The following is a 17,100-nucleotide window of genomic DNA, read 5'->3' as shown; positions in this document are numbered from 1 at the left end:
TGGTATTATTAGCATCTCTAAGAATAGACATCAAAGATTTCCCATAATCAGAAGCAGTGGCTGCAGCCCTGAGATTACACTCCCATATGTGCAAGCTCCCTCTGTCAACTTCTCAGAAAAGAGGATAGCATATTTTGTCTCAACCGTCTTAATGGTTGGACATCGGAAAGCTTAATTCATTCACAACAAGTAAGAAGTCTAATAATATCTTTCACTTTTTAAATTTTATTTTAAGTCACCCAAATACTGCTCCAAAAGAAAATATGTAAACTATACTCTGTACTGAGGTCCAAAAGGGACAAACAAAATCTGTAAGGGAGACCAAAGTTTTCTTACAGCACCTAAGCTGATTTTAGGTCATTCAGTTATCTCACACAAAGCTACATTCTTATCCTGGAATTGCAGAGCAGACATACACAGAAACTGAAAACAGTTGGTGTAACTAAATTCTCAAAAGATCCAACTGGTAAACCCCTCCAAAAGGAAGAGTGGGGAAGAGGAGATGCATATGCTCCCATCTTAAATGTTCTGCTCTGACTGAGCTCTGGTACAGAAGTCCTGATAATATATTCAGTAAAATAACTAGGAGAGATGCTTATTGAAGAAAATACACTACTCAGTAAGTTCTTATGCTAATCATCAGTTGATTCCATATTGATAGAGATAAATCGGTAGTATGCAATCTTTTTATCTGTAAAGAAAACAGGCTAATTTATGTATTCCTCAAAGCATTTAAAAGCAGGCACATAATTGCCACCTCCAAACCTGAATCAAAAATAGTTACATAACCAGAGTTCAACTACAGTTTTTGTTTTTAAAGCAAGGAGAACATAAGTGACAAGCTTGTATCACTGATCCTACTCAACACCCACGTTACAACAAATGCACTTCCCTCTACTACAACAACATTTAAGGAAGAAAGTGAAATTCAACCCCACTCTGCCATTAACTGTAGAACAAAAAATTAATTCTATTTAACATTTGAATTTTACTAGAACTCTTTTCAAGCAAGACAGTAATATGACAGTGCTATGACAGAACTACAATTCAGAAGACAAATGTTGAGCAGGCATTCACAAAAATAAGCCTGCCTTGTTAATTACTTCCCGATAAACTTTACTGACAGCCTTGCATATCAAAAATATGAATTATCTAGAAACAGAATAATATCACCCTTCCTATCCGCTAAAACCACCTAAGAGTGTTTTGAGGATCTTAAAAGTGAAACACCTTCAAATTGAAGGCGGTGTGACATTCTACAGCTATTCGAGTTAATTTAGAACTGGGCTGTCTCAGTCTCACCCTCCTGTTTCTTCTCACCCCCATTTCTTGGGCAACATTAAATGGTGCCAAGGCAATTGTAAAGTATGCTAGTGCAGAGGGCTGATCAGAAGAAAATGAAACAAGGGTTGGAGGTAAAGGGAAGAGAAGGGGAAGTCATAAGGACTTTTACCTTGCTAACTGATCATGTGAGTACTGGTACCCACATAAGGGAGGGAAAGGGAACGCAGAGCCAAGGACAACCACAAATGCCCTGACTTAGGGAGACATGATACATTCAGAGAACTGCAACTAAGGTTTCCACACTAGCAATTACAAAGAAACTCTGACATGAGGTTTCAGGGAAGTTTCATGTTAAAGAGCCTTAAACACCTAGCTACTCAAAAAAGTTGTAACCATTCTCTTTTAAATGGTTTTACTGTTTTTAAGAAAGAATGAGTGAATGAGAGAGAATTTTGAAATATTATTCTATGTTTTGCACACTAAAGAAAAAATTGGGACCAGATAGGATGCATCCAGAGGTCCTGAAAGAGCTAGCTGATACTTTTCCAAGGCTACTCTCTATCATCTTTGAAAGGTCATGGAGATTAGAGGAAGTCCCCTCTAACTGGAGAAAGTCAAATGTCACACCTAGCTTTCAAAAGAGCAAGAAGGATGACCTGAGGAACAACAGGCAGGTCAGCTTCACCTCAGTTGCTAAGAAATTCACAGAGCAAATTCTTCTGGAAGCCATTTCTAGACACACAAAGGAAAAACCAGGAACTAAGGAACAGCCAGCCTTTACCAAGGGTTTGTTTGTTTTTTTTTTTTAAAAAAAAGCCTAGTGAGCCCAACTGCCTTCTACAATAAAATTATTAGAATCTGTGAATAAGGAGAGCACGGTAGGTATCAGAGCTGGGTCATTACAATCCAAATGGGTGGACCAGTGGATGGATGAAAAACTGGCTGGATCACTGAGCTCAGAAGTTGAAGTTCAGTGGTTAGTGACACTGGAAGTTGATTAAAAGCAAAGTTTCTCAGAGGTCTGTACTGAGACTGACTTATGTGTGTAGTATTTTTCCTTATCAGTGATGAGAGGTGAAGACAGAATGTACCCTTATCAGTTTTGAGGATGACACCAAATCTGGGGGGGAATGACTGGTATACCTGAGGACAGGACCAACAACCAGAGAGACAGAAGAATTCACTGGCAGGAATCTCATGAAATTCAACAACAAGTGCAAAGTCCTGTACTTTGGACAGAACAATCCCTGGCACCGGTACAGAATAGAGAACAACTGGCAGGGCTGCAGCTCTACAGAGAAGAATATGCAGGTCCTGGTGGAGAGCAAGCTAAACATGAATGAGCAGAGCACTCTCGCAACAATGAAGCCTAACAGCATACTATACCAGATCACCAAAAGCCTAGCCAGTAGGCTGAGGAAAATTATTGTTTTCCCTTTCCCTTTACTCAGCACTCATTAGCCCACATGTGGAATACTGCAACCCATTTGGGGCCCAGCAGTACATGAAAAATTATAAACTTGAGTGAGCCCAGCAAAGATCCACCAAGATGGACCATGAAAAGGGCTGTAGCACAAGACTTGTGAGGACAGGCTGAGGATTTGTTTAGAGAAGAAGAAACTTAGGATGCACCTCGTAGCAGCTTTCCAGTATCTCTGAGGAGGTCATTAAGAAAACAGAGCCAGGTTCTCTCCTGAGATGCAAGGCAAGAGGAAAGGAGATCTCAGTTGTCAAACTGAAACAGGAGAGGTTTGACATGAAATAAGGAGGAAAAAAGAAAATTCACTGCAGGGACAACTACAGATAGGAACAAATTGCCCAGGAAGATTGCAAAAACTCTCACCTTAGAGGTTTTAAAGATCCTGCTGGACAAAGCCCTGAGCAACCTGGTCTGAATTAAAAATTGACCATGTTTTTAGCAAGAGGTTGGACTACATGGCCTCCTAACATCCTTTCTAACCTGAACTATTCTGATTCTATAGAACTCATGTTACAGCATGACACATCCCCAGTTAAACTCCCGTAGAATTGTAGTCAAAGGCTCTACTTCAGAATTTCAATTTAGAGATGGGCAAAGGAAAGACTATAACAGCAATTAAGTTTATTACATTTACAGATTTTTGCTGTTTGTTTTTTTGTTTTGAGGTTGTTTTTTTGGTGTTGTGTTGGTTTGTTTTTTTTTTAATGTCACCAAAATAAAAAAAGTGTCATGGACTGCAAGGTACCAGACATTTCTTCGCCCATTGTTCTTATTTTTTCCTATTGCCAGAAATTTCTCATCTACTTCGTTGCTTCCATTGCTTCCATATGTCTACCTATAAAGCCTTTATGATTCTACAGTCATCATCTTAATAATATTTTCCCTTTCCCCAATTACACCACCTATATTTAGTCTTGGCTACATATTTTGCCAAAAGCTACTGCCTCTGGATTTTCCCAGCACATCTAACTTTGTCCAAGACATTAACATTTAAATATTTGCAAAATACATTCCACAGTGCAAAAGCACAACTGTTAATAAAGAAAAAAAGTTTGGTTTTACTAAAGAAGAAATCAATATGAACCATTGATTACAATCAAAAAAGATTCCCTTCTTCACTTAAACAATAATTTGAATTCCTGCTAAGTATGGCAGGAATTATTGTATTCAAACATGAGTTAAAAATTAGAGATAGAATGAGTGTCCACAGACATCTCAAATTCAAGAAGCATTTATAGCATATTTGAGCTATGCAGATTTGGTCTGCACTCAATGCAACAGAGGAATAACATCAGGGAAAAGCCATAGAAACAGCTCAAAATAAGGAAACCCATGAATTGACATTGGGATTAGCATTAAGGAGAAGGCTAATTGCCATTAATTCCAGGAACAGGCTTCTGATTTTTTCTACACTACCACTAGACATACCAATACAGATCGTTCTTTCCTCCAAGTCTTAAAAGAAAATGCCCCTGGATGGAACAGAAAATAAGCCACCTAGTGCCTTAAGGTACTTCTCTTATCTGTTAGAGAGCAAGAACTTCAGAGCATTACCAATGCTGCCCTCAACATTTTCTGTCAAAGGAACATGCTCCAGAGATCAGATCACAGCACTTAAAAATGAATTCACATTTTGCTTAGAAATACTCAATGACCTCTTACTCTCTCAACTTTTTAAACAACTGCTGAAATTCAAATTGATTCCAACAACGTGTCTTTATGAAATTTGCACCTTCACAGATCAGGATTTTAATACTACATATACCCACATTCTAATAAGAAACAAAATATCTAATAAAATACTCAATTATACCCAGAATTATCAACACGGTTATTTTGCTGATGGGACTTTGTATTCAAAATTGCTCATGTGACAGCATAACATATATTGATACTGGACAATGCAAACAGGAATTGCTTTTTTGTCACCTTCGTTCAAGAAAAAGATACCAAAGTTTTGAAGAGTCTCAAAACAAAACTTCAAGTAAAATCAGAGACAACAAGACTTACGTAGTTAAATGACAGCATTAGGACAAGAAAAGAGAAGTAATCATAAACATAGCCTGCCCATTAGAAGATTCCCAATCATTAGAGGAGTGATTATTAGGGAAATTAGGAGCAGAAATCTAAGTAGTCCTAGCTTGGTACTTGATCTAATTTTGGAGGACCTGACATATTTGCCAGCATGGTGAATAATCACGGAGATTAATTTTGGGTGTGCTTGGCTAGCTAAGGAATCACAAATACAAGGTTTTGGTCTCTCAGACTTAACCTGAAGCCTGATCAAACTGTTCATTAATTTCTCTCACTTGGAAAAGGTATCATTTAGCAGCCCTTATCTATTCAGCTACAGTTTAGATTTCAAAAGCTGTTTTGTTCTCAAAGATCAGAAAACATAAAAACACGCTAATTCCATAACATCCTGAAAACAGCCAGAGAAATCTATATTCTAGCAAAATATTTACCAGTAACAAACAGGATGAATTCCAGTTCTGTTTCATCTGAAAAACTAAACAGCAATCAGAAGTTTTAATTACTCACCAAATAAGCATCGTCACAAACTAGAAAGCACAGGTATAAGAACAAGACTGGCAGCAGTCTGACAGTTTCCTTCCTTACCTGCATGAAACAACCTTGAATATTTTCTTGCCTGTTCAAACAGAAGGAGACAGAATTGTTCTCTGCAGCACTAAAGAGAAAATGTTTCCCAATCCTTTAGCACCATTTAGTGGCTATTCATTTGTAATGCAGTTGTATATACAGAAACAAGTAGAATTCTATCTTCTGCTCTAGAGAGAATTAAGAAAGGCTGGCCTGTACCATATCAGCATCCTTACCTGTAAATGGCAGCTTAATATTGCATAATTTATTCATTCATTTGAAAACATTCAAATCTCTAAAGTGGTTAAGACAAGGAAGAAAAGCATACACAACAATGTGAGGAACACATAAGAAAAAAAGGTATTTATATTATTTTGAGCAAAACCTGTTACATATTGACAGAATTCTATTTGGGTGCAATCACATCATCAACTCAAACACCAAGCCTTTGGGGATAGCAGCTACCTAATTCACCACAGATTCAACCAGAACAGCAGTCGTTGCCTTTTCATGATACCATCAAGAGAGAACAAAAAACTTAATTCACTCTTGTTACCTTAATTCCCCACTTCAAACTTTCACTCCAACAACAGAACCATCATCACAATCCATTGTAAAAGGAATCTATTCTGGAAGACCAGACAAATAAGGCATTTTAAGGAATTAAATTGATGATCGTATAATATTACTGTCATAACAACAGACAGTGATGCAGTTTTTCAAGATTAGCAGTTTAATAATTCATGCCTCTGGTCTTTCATCAAGGCTGCACAGACACAAAAAAAGTAGCTGTTTCTAGGAAATAAAATACAGCAGTTTAAACTGATTGTTTAAGAAAATCTTACTTCACCTGCAGAGCAACATCGTACTGTCAATTACTACCAGATCCTTCCAGACACGAGGAACAGACAGGAACAGCACATCAATCGAGATCTGATGTTACACCGCAGAGCTATACACCACACAGTATAACATCCCGGTGTGGGGCAAGATTATTCCAGGGCAAAACTAGACAGTAACACATTCCCAATAAACTATCAACACTAACTCCAAGAAGATTGTTAAATTGGTTTTAAGACTGCTCAGTTCCTCCCCCCCAACACACACGCCTACAAACTACCACTGAATGCGTCTTTCAGCACGTTTCACGTTCCAACTTTCAGATGGCAATTTCGGAGACAGCTACCTGAATCTGCCTAGCCCAACCACGAAAACAGAGTTCTACTCTGCTTTAAAGAGAAAGAGGTTTAGCTTTGGTTTAGTTTAAGCCGCTCTGTCCTTTGGAAGGCCCTTAGACAAAGAACGGGCAGAATAGTCTCTTCAAGCCCTACACGCAGATAGGAGGGACTTTCCCCTCCCCTTTCCCAAAGCCTCTTCGCAAGGCGGAGAACCAGGAGAAGAGGCAGACTTTCCTTCCCCCGCCCCCTCCCCCGCATCACGGCAGCCTGGAGAAGAAGAGAGGTCTTTTCTCTCCCCTCTGCCACGGGCCGCGAGCGGGGGAAGGGAGACAAGAAGGGTGAGTCACCCTGCCACAGGCCCACTGGCAAAAGCCGAGAGGTAGAGAGACAGAGGCCGAAGCCCAGAAGGGTCCAAGCCGGGCCTCACCAGCCCAACGCGGTGCAGTCGCAACAATTAACAGGAGACAATCATCAGAAGCCCCTGAGGCTGATCCTCACCCGGCAGCACTCACCGGGCCCCGCTGAGTAGTGACGGTGGTCGCCATAGCGTCTCCCTCGGGCCGAGACCCTTCCTTTCGCCCCGCCAGGCCACTGCCGCCGTCGCTACCGTTACCGCTCCAACGGCCGCCGCTAACCGTCACTCAGCGCGAGGCTCCCGAGTCAGCTGACTCCTGCCCCGCCCCCAGCGCCGCGCGTGCCTGCGGCAACGTATTCCTCCCCCGCCCCTTCTGGCGGTTTCCAAGGCCGCGCCGTGCGCATGCGCCCAGGGAAGGAGGAGGGGAACGCGGCCACGCCTCCTTGTGCATGCGCCTATCAACCTACTGGGAGGGAGGGAGGGGGGGAGCGGGAAGCGCGGAGCCACTCTTGCGCATGCGCTCTTCTGCGCTGCGGCCGCCGCAACGGAGCGCTGCGGGGTGCGCCGCAGTCGCTAGGGGGCGCCGCGGCGCTAGGGAGGAGCCGGGGCGGGTACGAGGCCTCGGCACCGACATCTTGGGGCCGGAGGCACGTTCCCCCGCCGGCCTGAGACAAACTCTCCCCTCCCACGCGGAGAAGAAGCGGGCAGAGGTTTTATGTGGGAGTCCGTGGAGCGCTCCCCGCCGAGTTTTCCGCTAGTGGGTGCGATGTGTGTAAGGAAACGACTTTGTGCCTCACCCAGGCTGTCCTCTGGGCAGCTGGCCTGGCGTTAGTGGTTTTCCAAAGCAGAGACTGTGACCTCCTTCAGCTTGCTGTGCAATGTCAGCCCCTTCCAGAAGAACAAAAGCAGCTTTAATATTCATCTGAGTGCTGCTTTGGGAGATAAAAATCTGATCATTTCAAAGCTTATTTAAATAACATAACTGTTTCCTGTTGTTAGGCTCTGCTGCACGAATTTAGCCCTTAATTAAAATTCTAGCGCAGATTTCGGTGGCTGGAAATAGAACAGTGCAATTAGGAATACTCCAAATATAGCATCAGCTTTTTTTTCCACACTACCCTAACATCTACTTGGAGCGGGAACAGCCTCATCTTTTTACTTGTGTCTTGATACTCAGAAAAATGAGTACTACAGGATATAATTGATTGGGAGCCATTGAACGAATATAGTTGATGCCAGCTGTAAGTCAAGCAGCCAGCTGAAGAGAAAGGCTGTAACATTCCCACTTACCCCTATCAATGGTTCCTCTGCTGGAAGCAGAATTCAGGTCAACCTGCAAAACCATTAAAGAAGCAAGTCATCCTTCCCTTGCTCCTACCACTAGAAAAAAACCCCAAACCTGAAAAGACATGGATTTTTTTCTTAAAAGAGAAGGGTAAATTCACCCTTTTTTTTTTTTTTTTTTTTAAGTTTAAGTCCAAACAGTCTCTTGACATAGGGGTTTTTTTGCAGGGAGAAGGGGTTAAGTTTCTTGGAGGAAGCTAAAGGGAGTAGATTTTTTTCATTGCCTCTTGTACAGGCCTTTCAGCAGAGATAGTGCACTATATGAAGGGGCAATGCAATGTAAAATTAAGCTAAGTGATTAAGAACATTCAGCATCTTATAATGTCAGATATGTGCCCTGTCTGTACAAAGCTTGTGTACTGATACATTAGTTTGTAACAAATGCTATCCAGATGTAGCCTCTTTCAGGAAACTCTCCATTTCTTTGTACTGTATATACGTGCAATCGAGTTTCAATGATTAAATGATAGAAGTTTCTTGAGTCAACATGGTTAAAACAGTAAGTAAACCCCATAGAGGTAAGGGAAGAAGATCAGTGCTTATCTCCATAATTACAATCTTGACATCGTGAGAGCAGGTTGGAGGGAAAAGAGTGTTAACAAGCCTCACTGCTATTCTTATGTCTATAACCACGTGAGCTAGGAAATTTAGTTTTACTTACCATGGATTTCATTCTAAGACCTGGTCTAGTCACAACAATTTCAAAGAGATTAGACATGAGAAAACATTATTGTCCCTATAACATTTATATCAACAGAAAAAAGTAGTAATATTAAATCAGATTCTTGAGAGTTGTATTCCTCATACAGAGATACACAGTGACTAGAGTGAACATTGTGCCTTCCTGACAGTACCACCATTTTCTAACTGCATCTTTTATTTTCCTGTTTTATTATTATTCCCAGGAAATCCACATAGAATCTAATCACTTATTTTTAATCACCATTTTTAATTTATGCAGTAAAGGATCTGTTGTTAAACAAGCCCCCACTCTCCCTAGGGTAAATTAGTATCTGAAGGTGGCCTGGAAACTCTACAAAAATACCTGCTTTGCCATCTGGTGGACATCCACAAGAAAAGCAAGTAGCCTTCAATCAGGAGAGACAGGTGCTTTTGTTTCTCCCAGTGTGGTGTCACCACAAATAGGGAGCTCGGGTGCAAAAACATTAGGTGAGGCATCTGATGTCAATGTAGTAATTAAAGTGGGAATGTAAGCCATGGGAAAGGTGAGAGAACAAAAGTCATAAAACCCTGTTATTTGCAACACATGGGCATCATTAAAAAAAGGTTGAAAGGTAATTAAAGAAGCTGTAATGACAATAAATCACATTTATCTTGTAATAAAAAATTAGATGTCAGTTTCTCCTGTATCATTCTTTCATTCTGATTCCCAGTCTCTTCTCTGTTCTTCCCAGTTCTTCATCTGTCCCTCCCAGAATCTCCCCTACCTAAATCTACCCCTTTTTTCCATTGCCCCATCTGTTCTTTCCTAAATGCTTCTACCCCTTTTGCATCTAATCTCCATCCTCTCTTTTGCTTTGACACTCTGTTCCATCTCCTACATTTTTCTGTTTAACTTTGCTTCCTACAGATTTGTCATAAGCCCCATATTCCCTGAAATTTCACCTGGAGCTTTCTGTTCACGTTTTTTATAACCTCATCTCCTTGCTCCCAGCTACTGGCTGGGTAAGAGGCAACGCATGTTTCTGAGCACTCCATGCTACTTCCCCAATACCAGGCCAAATGCCAAAGATGACTATTACCTTTGCTGAAACCTTTGCCTGGTGGGGTCACTAATAAGGTTTATTTTCTTTAACCAGTTGCTTATTTTTATGAGATTTCTAAGAGCTTATTATCTCTGAAGACATTAATTAAAAATTGATTGAAATCGGACAGCAGGTTGGAGATGTGTAGAGACGAACAAATATATGTCCACACAGCGTGGTTGCTTGAAAATTATCAAATAGGCATTGCTCCCTAGGCTGGCTCCAGAATCTGAAAGTGTAGATACCACCTATGCTTTTCTTCATGAAAACAGAAACTAATGTCTCATGGGGGTGGGGGGAGGGGAGAAGAAGAGTAACGCACATGATGCTGTCCTCACTGAAGAACAGTTACAGCAGAATTCCTGCCAAATTAATTTTGTGCTTGTTCACAAAACCAGAAGGGACACTTCAAAAGTTGAGGAGAATTTGATGCTATGGGGGGAGTGAGGGAACACGAAGCTCAGTGGGATAGCATCTAACTTTTGGTAGGTATTTATTTAGCACTCAGCATTGGGGTCTAACTCTAAAACTGAAACCTGTCAGATCGACAAAAATGTAAACAGCAGTAATTAGTGTGGTGAGAGGACTACATTTGTACCTCTTTAATAGTGCTCTTTTAGGAATGTCAAGCCTCCCAGTTTATTTAGGTGAGAGACATAATAGAATCCTTCAGTTAAGAAGTGAACTTCAAACTGTTAACTGATCTCTTTCCCAAGGAAAGCTCACAAGTGAATTGGGTGGTTACATTTTGCACCATTTTTTCTGTCAATGAGTATCTGTCATGATACTGGGGGAGTTCCCACAGTCATTTAAACCCCGTTTATTGTGGCTTACAAAGACAGTGAAGTCACAGGAATGTGTTTTAAAATGCACTCTTAGCTGAACTAAAGCTGGTGCATAAAAGCAGAGTAACAAACCACTGCTGTGATTTGTTTTCTTCAGAGATATTAATCTGGCCCTGCAGAGATTGAAGAAGGATCTCACAGCAAACTAGCAAAACAGGTTTTGGTTTAAGTTTTGTAGCTGTTACAAGCATACAAGAATATTGTGGGATGGCTATGCATCACTTACATCACTAGTTGAGGTCTCAGGCCAGATCAGCCCTTTTCGCCATGTCCCCATAGGACTTTAGATGCCACACAAAGGTACAATTCTGTTGCATGGGAAAAAGCATCTTTTGCAAAATGCAGAGCCCAATTCCACCATCATTTCTTACACAGTCTCCCAAAGCTGACTTGAAGTTAATAGCAGGCAAGGGTGACAGTGGAGAAGGCCAAAGGGATCCACTGCTCTGTGGATCCAGCCCATACCAGAGTGGAAGTACGAAAAAAAAGTAAGAAAAAGGAAAGGGATGTGGCAGGCTTCAAGCTACAGAAAAGACCTTGGAGCCCTAGTGTGCCGATCACAGCTTCTCAGGATATATGTGGCCCTATATAGGTGCTGGACACAGCACCAAACACACAACAGAATGCAATGCTAATCTTTTGTTCATGGTACCAGCTCAAGCTTGGTGATGTACAATAGAGCTGAAACAATAACATGGAAATCCCAGATGGCATTCAGACTGGCTGTAAAAAACAGTAATTTCTACTTCAATAGCATGCAAGGTACTCACAGTGCACTGCAAACTTTAATTAATCCTCACAGTCCAGTTGGGATACAGAAGGATTACATCCCTCATCATGAAGGAAAGACATCTCCAGCATGAAACATGGCAACTCTCTAACAGCACACAACATTACGCAGGAATTTCAGCCAGGATGCATACTGCACTGAAACTACAAAGGAATTCAATTGGATAGACTGAAGAGAGAAAGAATTAAATACAAACTGAAGCTCAAAATAAGTGTTGCATCCTTCCCGACACCAGGCCATGAAACAGAGATGTTAAACAGCAGGCAACTTACCACCATTGCAACAACGCATATAATTTCATACGCCAGCGTTACAGCTACTGATTGAGCTAGATGAGTATTGGCAAAAGTGGTGTTCGAGCAATTGCGGGGGATTCTAGCAGAAAAGCTGAGAGCACTGCCGAGCAGCTAATAAGTGGCTGTTCTTCAGTCACGCTGCACTCAAAATAGCTTTCCAACAGAGGAAAAGCAAATTCTATTGGCTTCAACACCTGGTTGAGCAACTTAATAAGGACAAAATTGAAAGTTAGAGCTGAATCATTATTTATTTTATAACGACATCTTCATCACACAGTCCACTCCAAAATGGGAGTTATTTCATTTGAAATCAAACTCGTGCCAGGTTTTTCTGTAGGCTCATTCAGCACACAGGTGAGGAGAAGGTTCTTTTAAAACAATTCCAGACAGCAGCTGCTTCAGAGGAGGAGAGCAATCTACAGTCATAGGAAGATTTTTTCCCTTTTCTCCAGTTCCGCCATGCTTTTCCCGAATTGTGTTTCTTAAGTGTATTTTTAATGCACCAGGAAAATTGTAGCGGTGCAAAGACTGTATTTAGTGTTATTTGGGTAACATGTTGATTTCCAGACAGCACTTCAAAAAGAGATGAGCAAACAGTTATGAGAGCAAAATGTCTCTGTCCTGTCATAATAGACGCAGAAAAGTTTGTTCCTCTCATTGAAATTACCTTCTATGTATTTGAAAACTGCTATTGTTTTACCTCTTAGTTTTCTTTTCTCTGAAGTTCAGCTGTTCAGATGAATGTCAGTCTAAACCCAATTCCTTCAGCCTTTCCTTATAAGTATACTTTTATGAAGCCTGATAATTTTTGTTGTCTTCCTCTGTTTTTTTCCCAGTAGGACCATACCTTCCTAAAAGTATCCAAAATTGGACACAGCATCCCAGCTGGGGCACAGACAGGTCCAAGGAGAGCTAAAGAATTACTAAATGTTTTGTAAGCGATAACACTGGCTATAAATTGCAGTAAGGTTTGCCTTTTTTACAGCAGCATAACATTGTTTACTCCTGTTCAGCCTATGATCTATGTTAACATCTAAACCTTTTTCTGCCATGCTGTTACTTAGCTTGTCCTTCCTCGCCTTATGTTTTTGCAGTTCGTTATTCTTGTCTAAGTGTGGTGACCTGCTTGTTTTTATCTAGTTGCACCTCTCAACCCCTCCTGACATTGTTCTACAATGTATACCTGTTATGTTTGATTGGCAAATACCTACCCGCAGTAATTGTGAATAAATCAACATGTTTGTTTATTTAAAAAGAAGCTGCTCTCTTCTCTAGAAAGAAGCCTAGCAAACGAAATCTTCATATCTTTTTTATTGAATCAGATTATCCTTTTTTATCTAGATTATTTCTCAAATAGGAAAATTCCCTGCTGCCTCATTTTAAAAAGACAGAATTCAGAAGTTGTTATTTGAAAATAAAGACTAAGGCAACTTAGATTTTTGGCATTCTAGTCTCACAGAAGGAGGAAATGCAGCATTCTCAGTTGTGATACCCATATTTGTACCTAGTACCATGCCAGTCTGTGAGTAGATACTGTAGGAGTCCTGTTCATGTGCTGTACGATTTTCCATGTATTTGTTTCATTTTTTGTTTGCTCTTTTCTCTTCTTTGCTCTTTTCTTTAGTTTTCTCTTTTTTCTTTTTCTTTTTTCTCAGGAAAGAAAGAAAGTATGTAGAAAAGTGAAGGAACTGTTTTTCTCCACTCACCAAATTTCCTCTCACCAAAATATACATTAAGACACAGAAGGAGAGAAATGATGAAAAATAAGAGTGATATGACGCAGGAAGAAGTGATAACTTCCTTCAAGAAGTTAAGGCTATTATTTTAGAGTAATGCTAACAAATCCAAATTTTTTTCAGATTTCTTCCAAATACTTCATGCTCAGTTTGTTCATATGTTTCCCATTTGATCTAATATTTTGTGTAGGCACAAGTAGTGCAAATGTTAATCTCTGCTCAACATAACAAATATTTCCCGCTGGTTTACGTAAGGCACAATTCCCCACACTCATAGTAATGGGCAGAAATTCTTTCTCTCCCACTCCATCCCCAGGCAAGCAAACATTACTCTTCTGTTTACTCAAGTTCACTATAGAAATCTTTGGTTATATGCAGCAAAACACAGTTTTTCTTCTTTGTAATTTAGCTCATTTGTTGCTCCTCCTCGATAGCAAGATACACATGCAATCAAAATGCTATCTCTCTCCAACTGCTGTTTTTTACAGAATAAGCACCAATTTTTTGTGTGTGTAAAAGGATTAAGGGAGAAGGAATTCTGCAAGTTAAATGTCGTACTTTCTCCCACTGGGTACTTCACTTTTATAGATATTAGTTTTTATAATTAACAGTGAATATTAAGAGGACTCTACGATAATAGTGGCTTTCAATAGTGATATTTAGAATCATAGAATCATAGAATTATCAAGGTTGGAAAAGACCTCTAAGATCATCGAGTCCAACCGTCAACCCAACACCACCATGCCCACTAAACCATGTCCCTAAGCGCCTCATCTAAATGTCTTTTAAATACTTCCAGGGATGGGGACTCAACCACTTCCCTGGGCAGCCTGTTCCAATGTTTAACCACTCTTTCAGTAAAGAAATTTTTCCTCATGTCCAATCTAAACCTCCCCTGGCACAACTTGAGGCCCTTTCCACTTGTTCTGTCACTTGTTACTTGGGAGAAGAGACCAATACCCACCTCGCTACAACCTCCTTTCAGGTAGTTGTAGAGAGCGATGAGGTCTCCCCTCAGCCTCCTTTTCTCCAGGCTAAACAACCCCAGTTCCCTCAGCCGCTCCTCATAAGACTTGTTCTCCAGACCCCTCACCAGCCTCGTTGCCCTCCTCTGGACACGCTCCAGCACCTCAACGTCCTTCTTGTAGTGAGGGGCCCAAAACTGAACACAGTATTCGAGGTGCGGCCTCACCAGTGCCGAGGACAGGGGCACGATCACTTCCCTACTCCTGCTGGCCACGCTATTTCTGATACAGGCCAGGATGCCATTGGCCTTCTTGGCCGCCTGGGCACACTGCCAGCTCATGTTCAGCCGGCTGTTGACCAGCACCCCCAGGTCCTTTTCCACCAGGCAGCTTTCCAGCCACTCTTCCCCAAGCCTGTACCGCTGCATGGGGTTGTTGTGGCCGAAGTGCAGGACGTGGCACTTGGCCTTGTTGAATCTCATACAGTTGGCCTTGGCCCATCGATCCAGCCTGTCCAGGTCCCTCTGCAGAGCCTTCCTACCCTCAAGGACATCAACACTCCCGCCCAACTTGGTGTCCTCTGCAAACTTACTGAGGGTGCACTCGATCCCCTCATCCAGATCATCAATAAAGATATTGAACAAGACCGGCCCCAAAACTGAGCCCTGGGGAACACCGCTCGTGACCGGCCGCCAACTGGATTGAACTCCATTCACCACAACTCTCTGGGCCCGGCCGTCCAGCCAGTTTTTTACCCAGCGCAGAGTACACCTGTCTAAGCTGTGAGCCGCCAGCTTCTCGAGGAGAATGCTGTGGGAGACAGTGTCAAAGGCCTTACTGAAGTCCAGGTAGACCACATCCACAGCCTCTCCCTCATCCACTAGGCGGGTCACCTGGTCATAGAAGGAGATCAGGCTGGTCAAGCAGGACCTGCCTCTCATGAACCCATGCTGGCTGGGCCGGATCCCCTGGTTGTCCCGCTCATGCCTTGTGAGCGCCCTCAAGATGAACTGCTCCATCATCTTCCCTGGCGCCGAGGTCAGGCTGACAGGCCTGCAGTTCCCCGGATCCACCTTCCGGCCCTTCTTGTAGATGGGCGTCACATTGGCAAGCCTCCAGTTGTCCGGGACCTCCCCCGTTAACCAGGACTGCTGATAAATGATGGAGAGTGGCTTGGCGAGCTCCTCCGCCAGCTCCCTCAGCACTCGGGTGGATCCCATCCGGCCCCATAGGCTTGTGAGCATCCAGGTGGCATAGCAGGTCGTTGACTGCTTCCTCTTGGATTATGGGGGGTTCATCCTGCTTGCCGTCCCTGTCTTCCAGCTCGGCGGGCTGAGTGCCCTGAGGATAACTGGTCTGCCTGTTAAAGACTGAGGCAAAGAAGGCATTGAGTACCTCAGCCTTCTCCTCATCCTCGGTGACAATGTTCCCCCCCATTTATAAATATAAGTAAACCATATTTAGCAGGTTCTTTCTCTGGTTGGCTCTCCCTCTGTGTCTTTATATCTGGTGCCTAAGTGCCTGCAAGGAAATAATTATTTTCTGTTAGATGGAAATTTGCTGTTTTCCAAACAGTGCAGAACTAACTTCATTACCACAATGACACGCTAGATACACTTGTCAGCTCTAAAGTCCCATCTTCTTAAAAGTCCATAGCCTATATTCCCTTTGGAGAAGAATATTTTCAAATAATACAATAGCCTGATTTACTATTTCCATCTTTCCTTCAGAGCCTTTCTTGCTGAATGCGACAGGTTATGGGGAACAGGGAAAGTTGTACAGAAATACACTTGGTGCCTGCAGTGAAAGAATTCTTAGACATACTGGCTCTGGTTTCTTTGTGGTCAGATCCTCAGCCTCCTTTGAAGTCAGCACCGATGTACAAAGTGGGTCTGGAGCTCTGTCCAGGGAGGGACAGCGGTTTTGCTTCTCTGCAGAGCTGCCTTACCTCAGCCTCAGGGAAGTCAACAGGAGCTGCAGGAGTGCAGCACCTCTGAAAATGCAGCACATTTGGCAACTTTTTAGCAGGTTTCTTCCAAGAAGCTCAAAGTTATGAGGGTACTAGAGACAATGCTGAGGAAAAGCAATGAGACACTGAGTCAGCTGTAGCTTCATAGTTCTCAAACATCTGGACTGGATAAGTCTACATCTGTAGCTAAATATTTCAAGCATTTCCCAACTCCTACTTCTGTTCACTGATCATTAGGTGTCACCGTATAAGGTGTCACCTTAGCGTTCAGTCACACAAGTATCTGAGTGAAGAAGAAAATTAATTTTCTCCCTACGAGGGAGACTTCTAACAAGGTATTGGTCTTGTGTTTAAAGCTAATTGCTTTAAACACAAGAGCAATATTCATCTTGTTAGACTTGCTGAAGATCTCTCAGTTTCCATAGGCTCTATGATGTCAATAAGTAATTTGATCTCACCACACTGCCTCTCCACTCCCAAACAAGGTGATA

At 42.0% G+C, this 17,100-nt stretch overlaps 1 protein-coding gene across 3 annotated transcripts in view; it reads right to left on the bottom strand.

The window, feature by feature from the left end:
- TOLLIP (toll interacting protein) overlaps positions 1-7,219 on the bottom strand; it is a 29,818-nt gene extending 22,599 nt beyond the window's left edge. Inside the window, exon 1 of one of the 3 annotated variants that reach the window (XM_076344224.1) lies at positions 7,056-7,219. In XM_076344224.1, coding sequence (XP_076200339.1) covers positions 7,056-7,088 — 33 coding nt within the window. In that variant the 5' untranslated portion in view covers positions 7,089-7,219. Of the gene's footprint in view, positions 1-6,215; positions 6,235-7,055 lie in introns of those variants that run through there. The other 2 variants (XM_076344225.1, XM_076344226.1) reach the window with 2 other exon arrangements.
- Between the last annotated feature and the right edge of the window lie 9,881 nt (positions 7,220-17,100).

This window comes from Aptenodytes patagonicus, chromosome 7 (genome assembly GCF_965638725.1).
Source record: "Aptenodytes patagonicus chromosome 7, bAptPat1.pri.cur, whole genome shotgun sequence".
NCBI lineage: Eukaryota > Metazoa > Chordata > Aves > Sphenisciformes > Spheniscidae > Aptenodytes > Aptenodytes patagonicus.
This window is presented reverse-complemented; position numbering and strand designations above follow the sequence as displayed.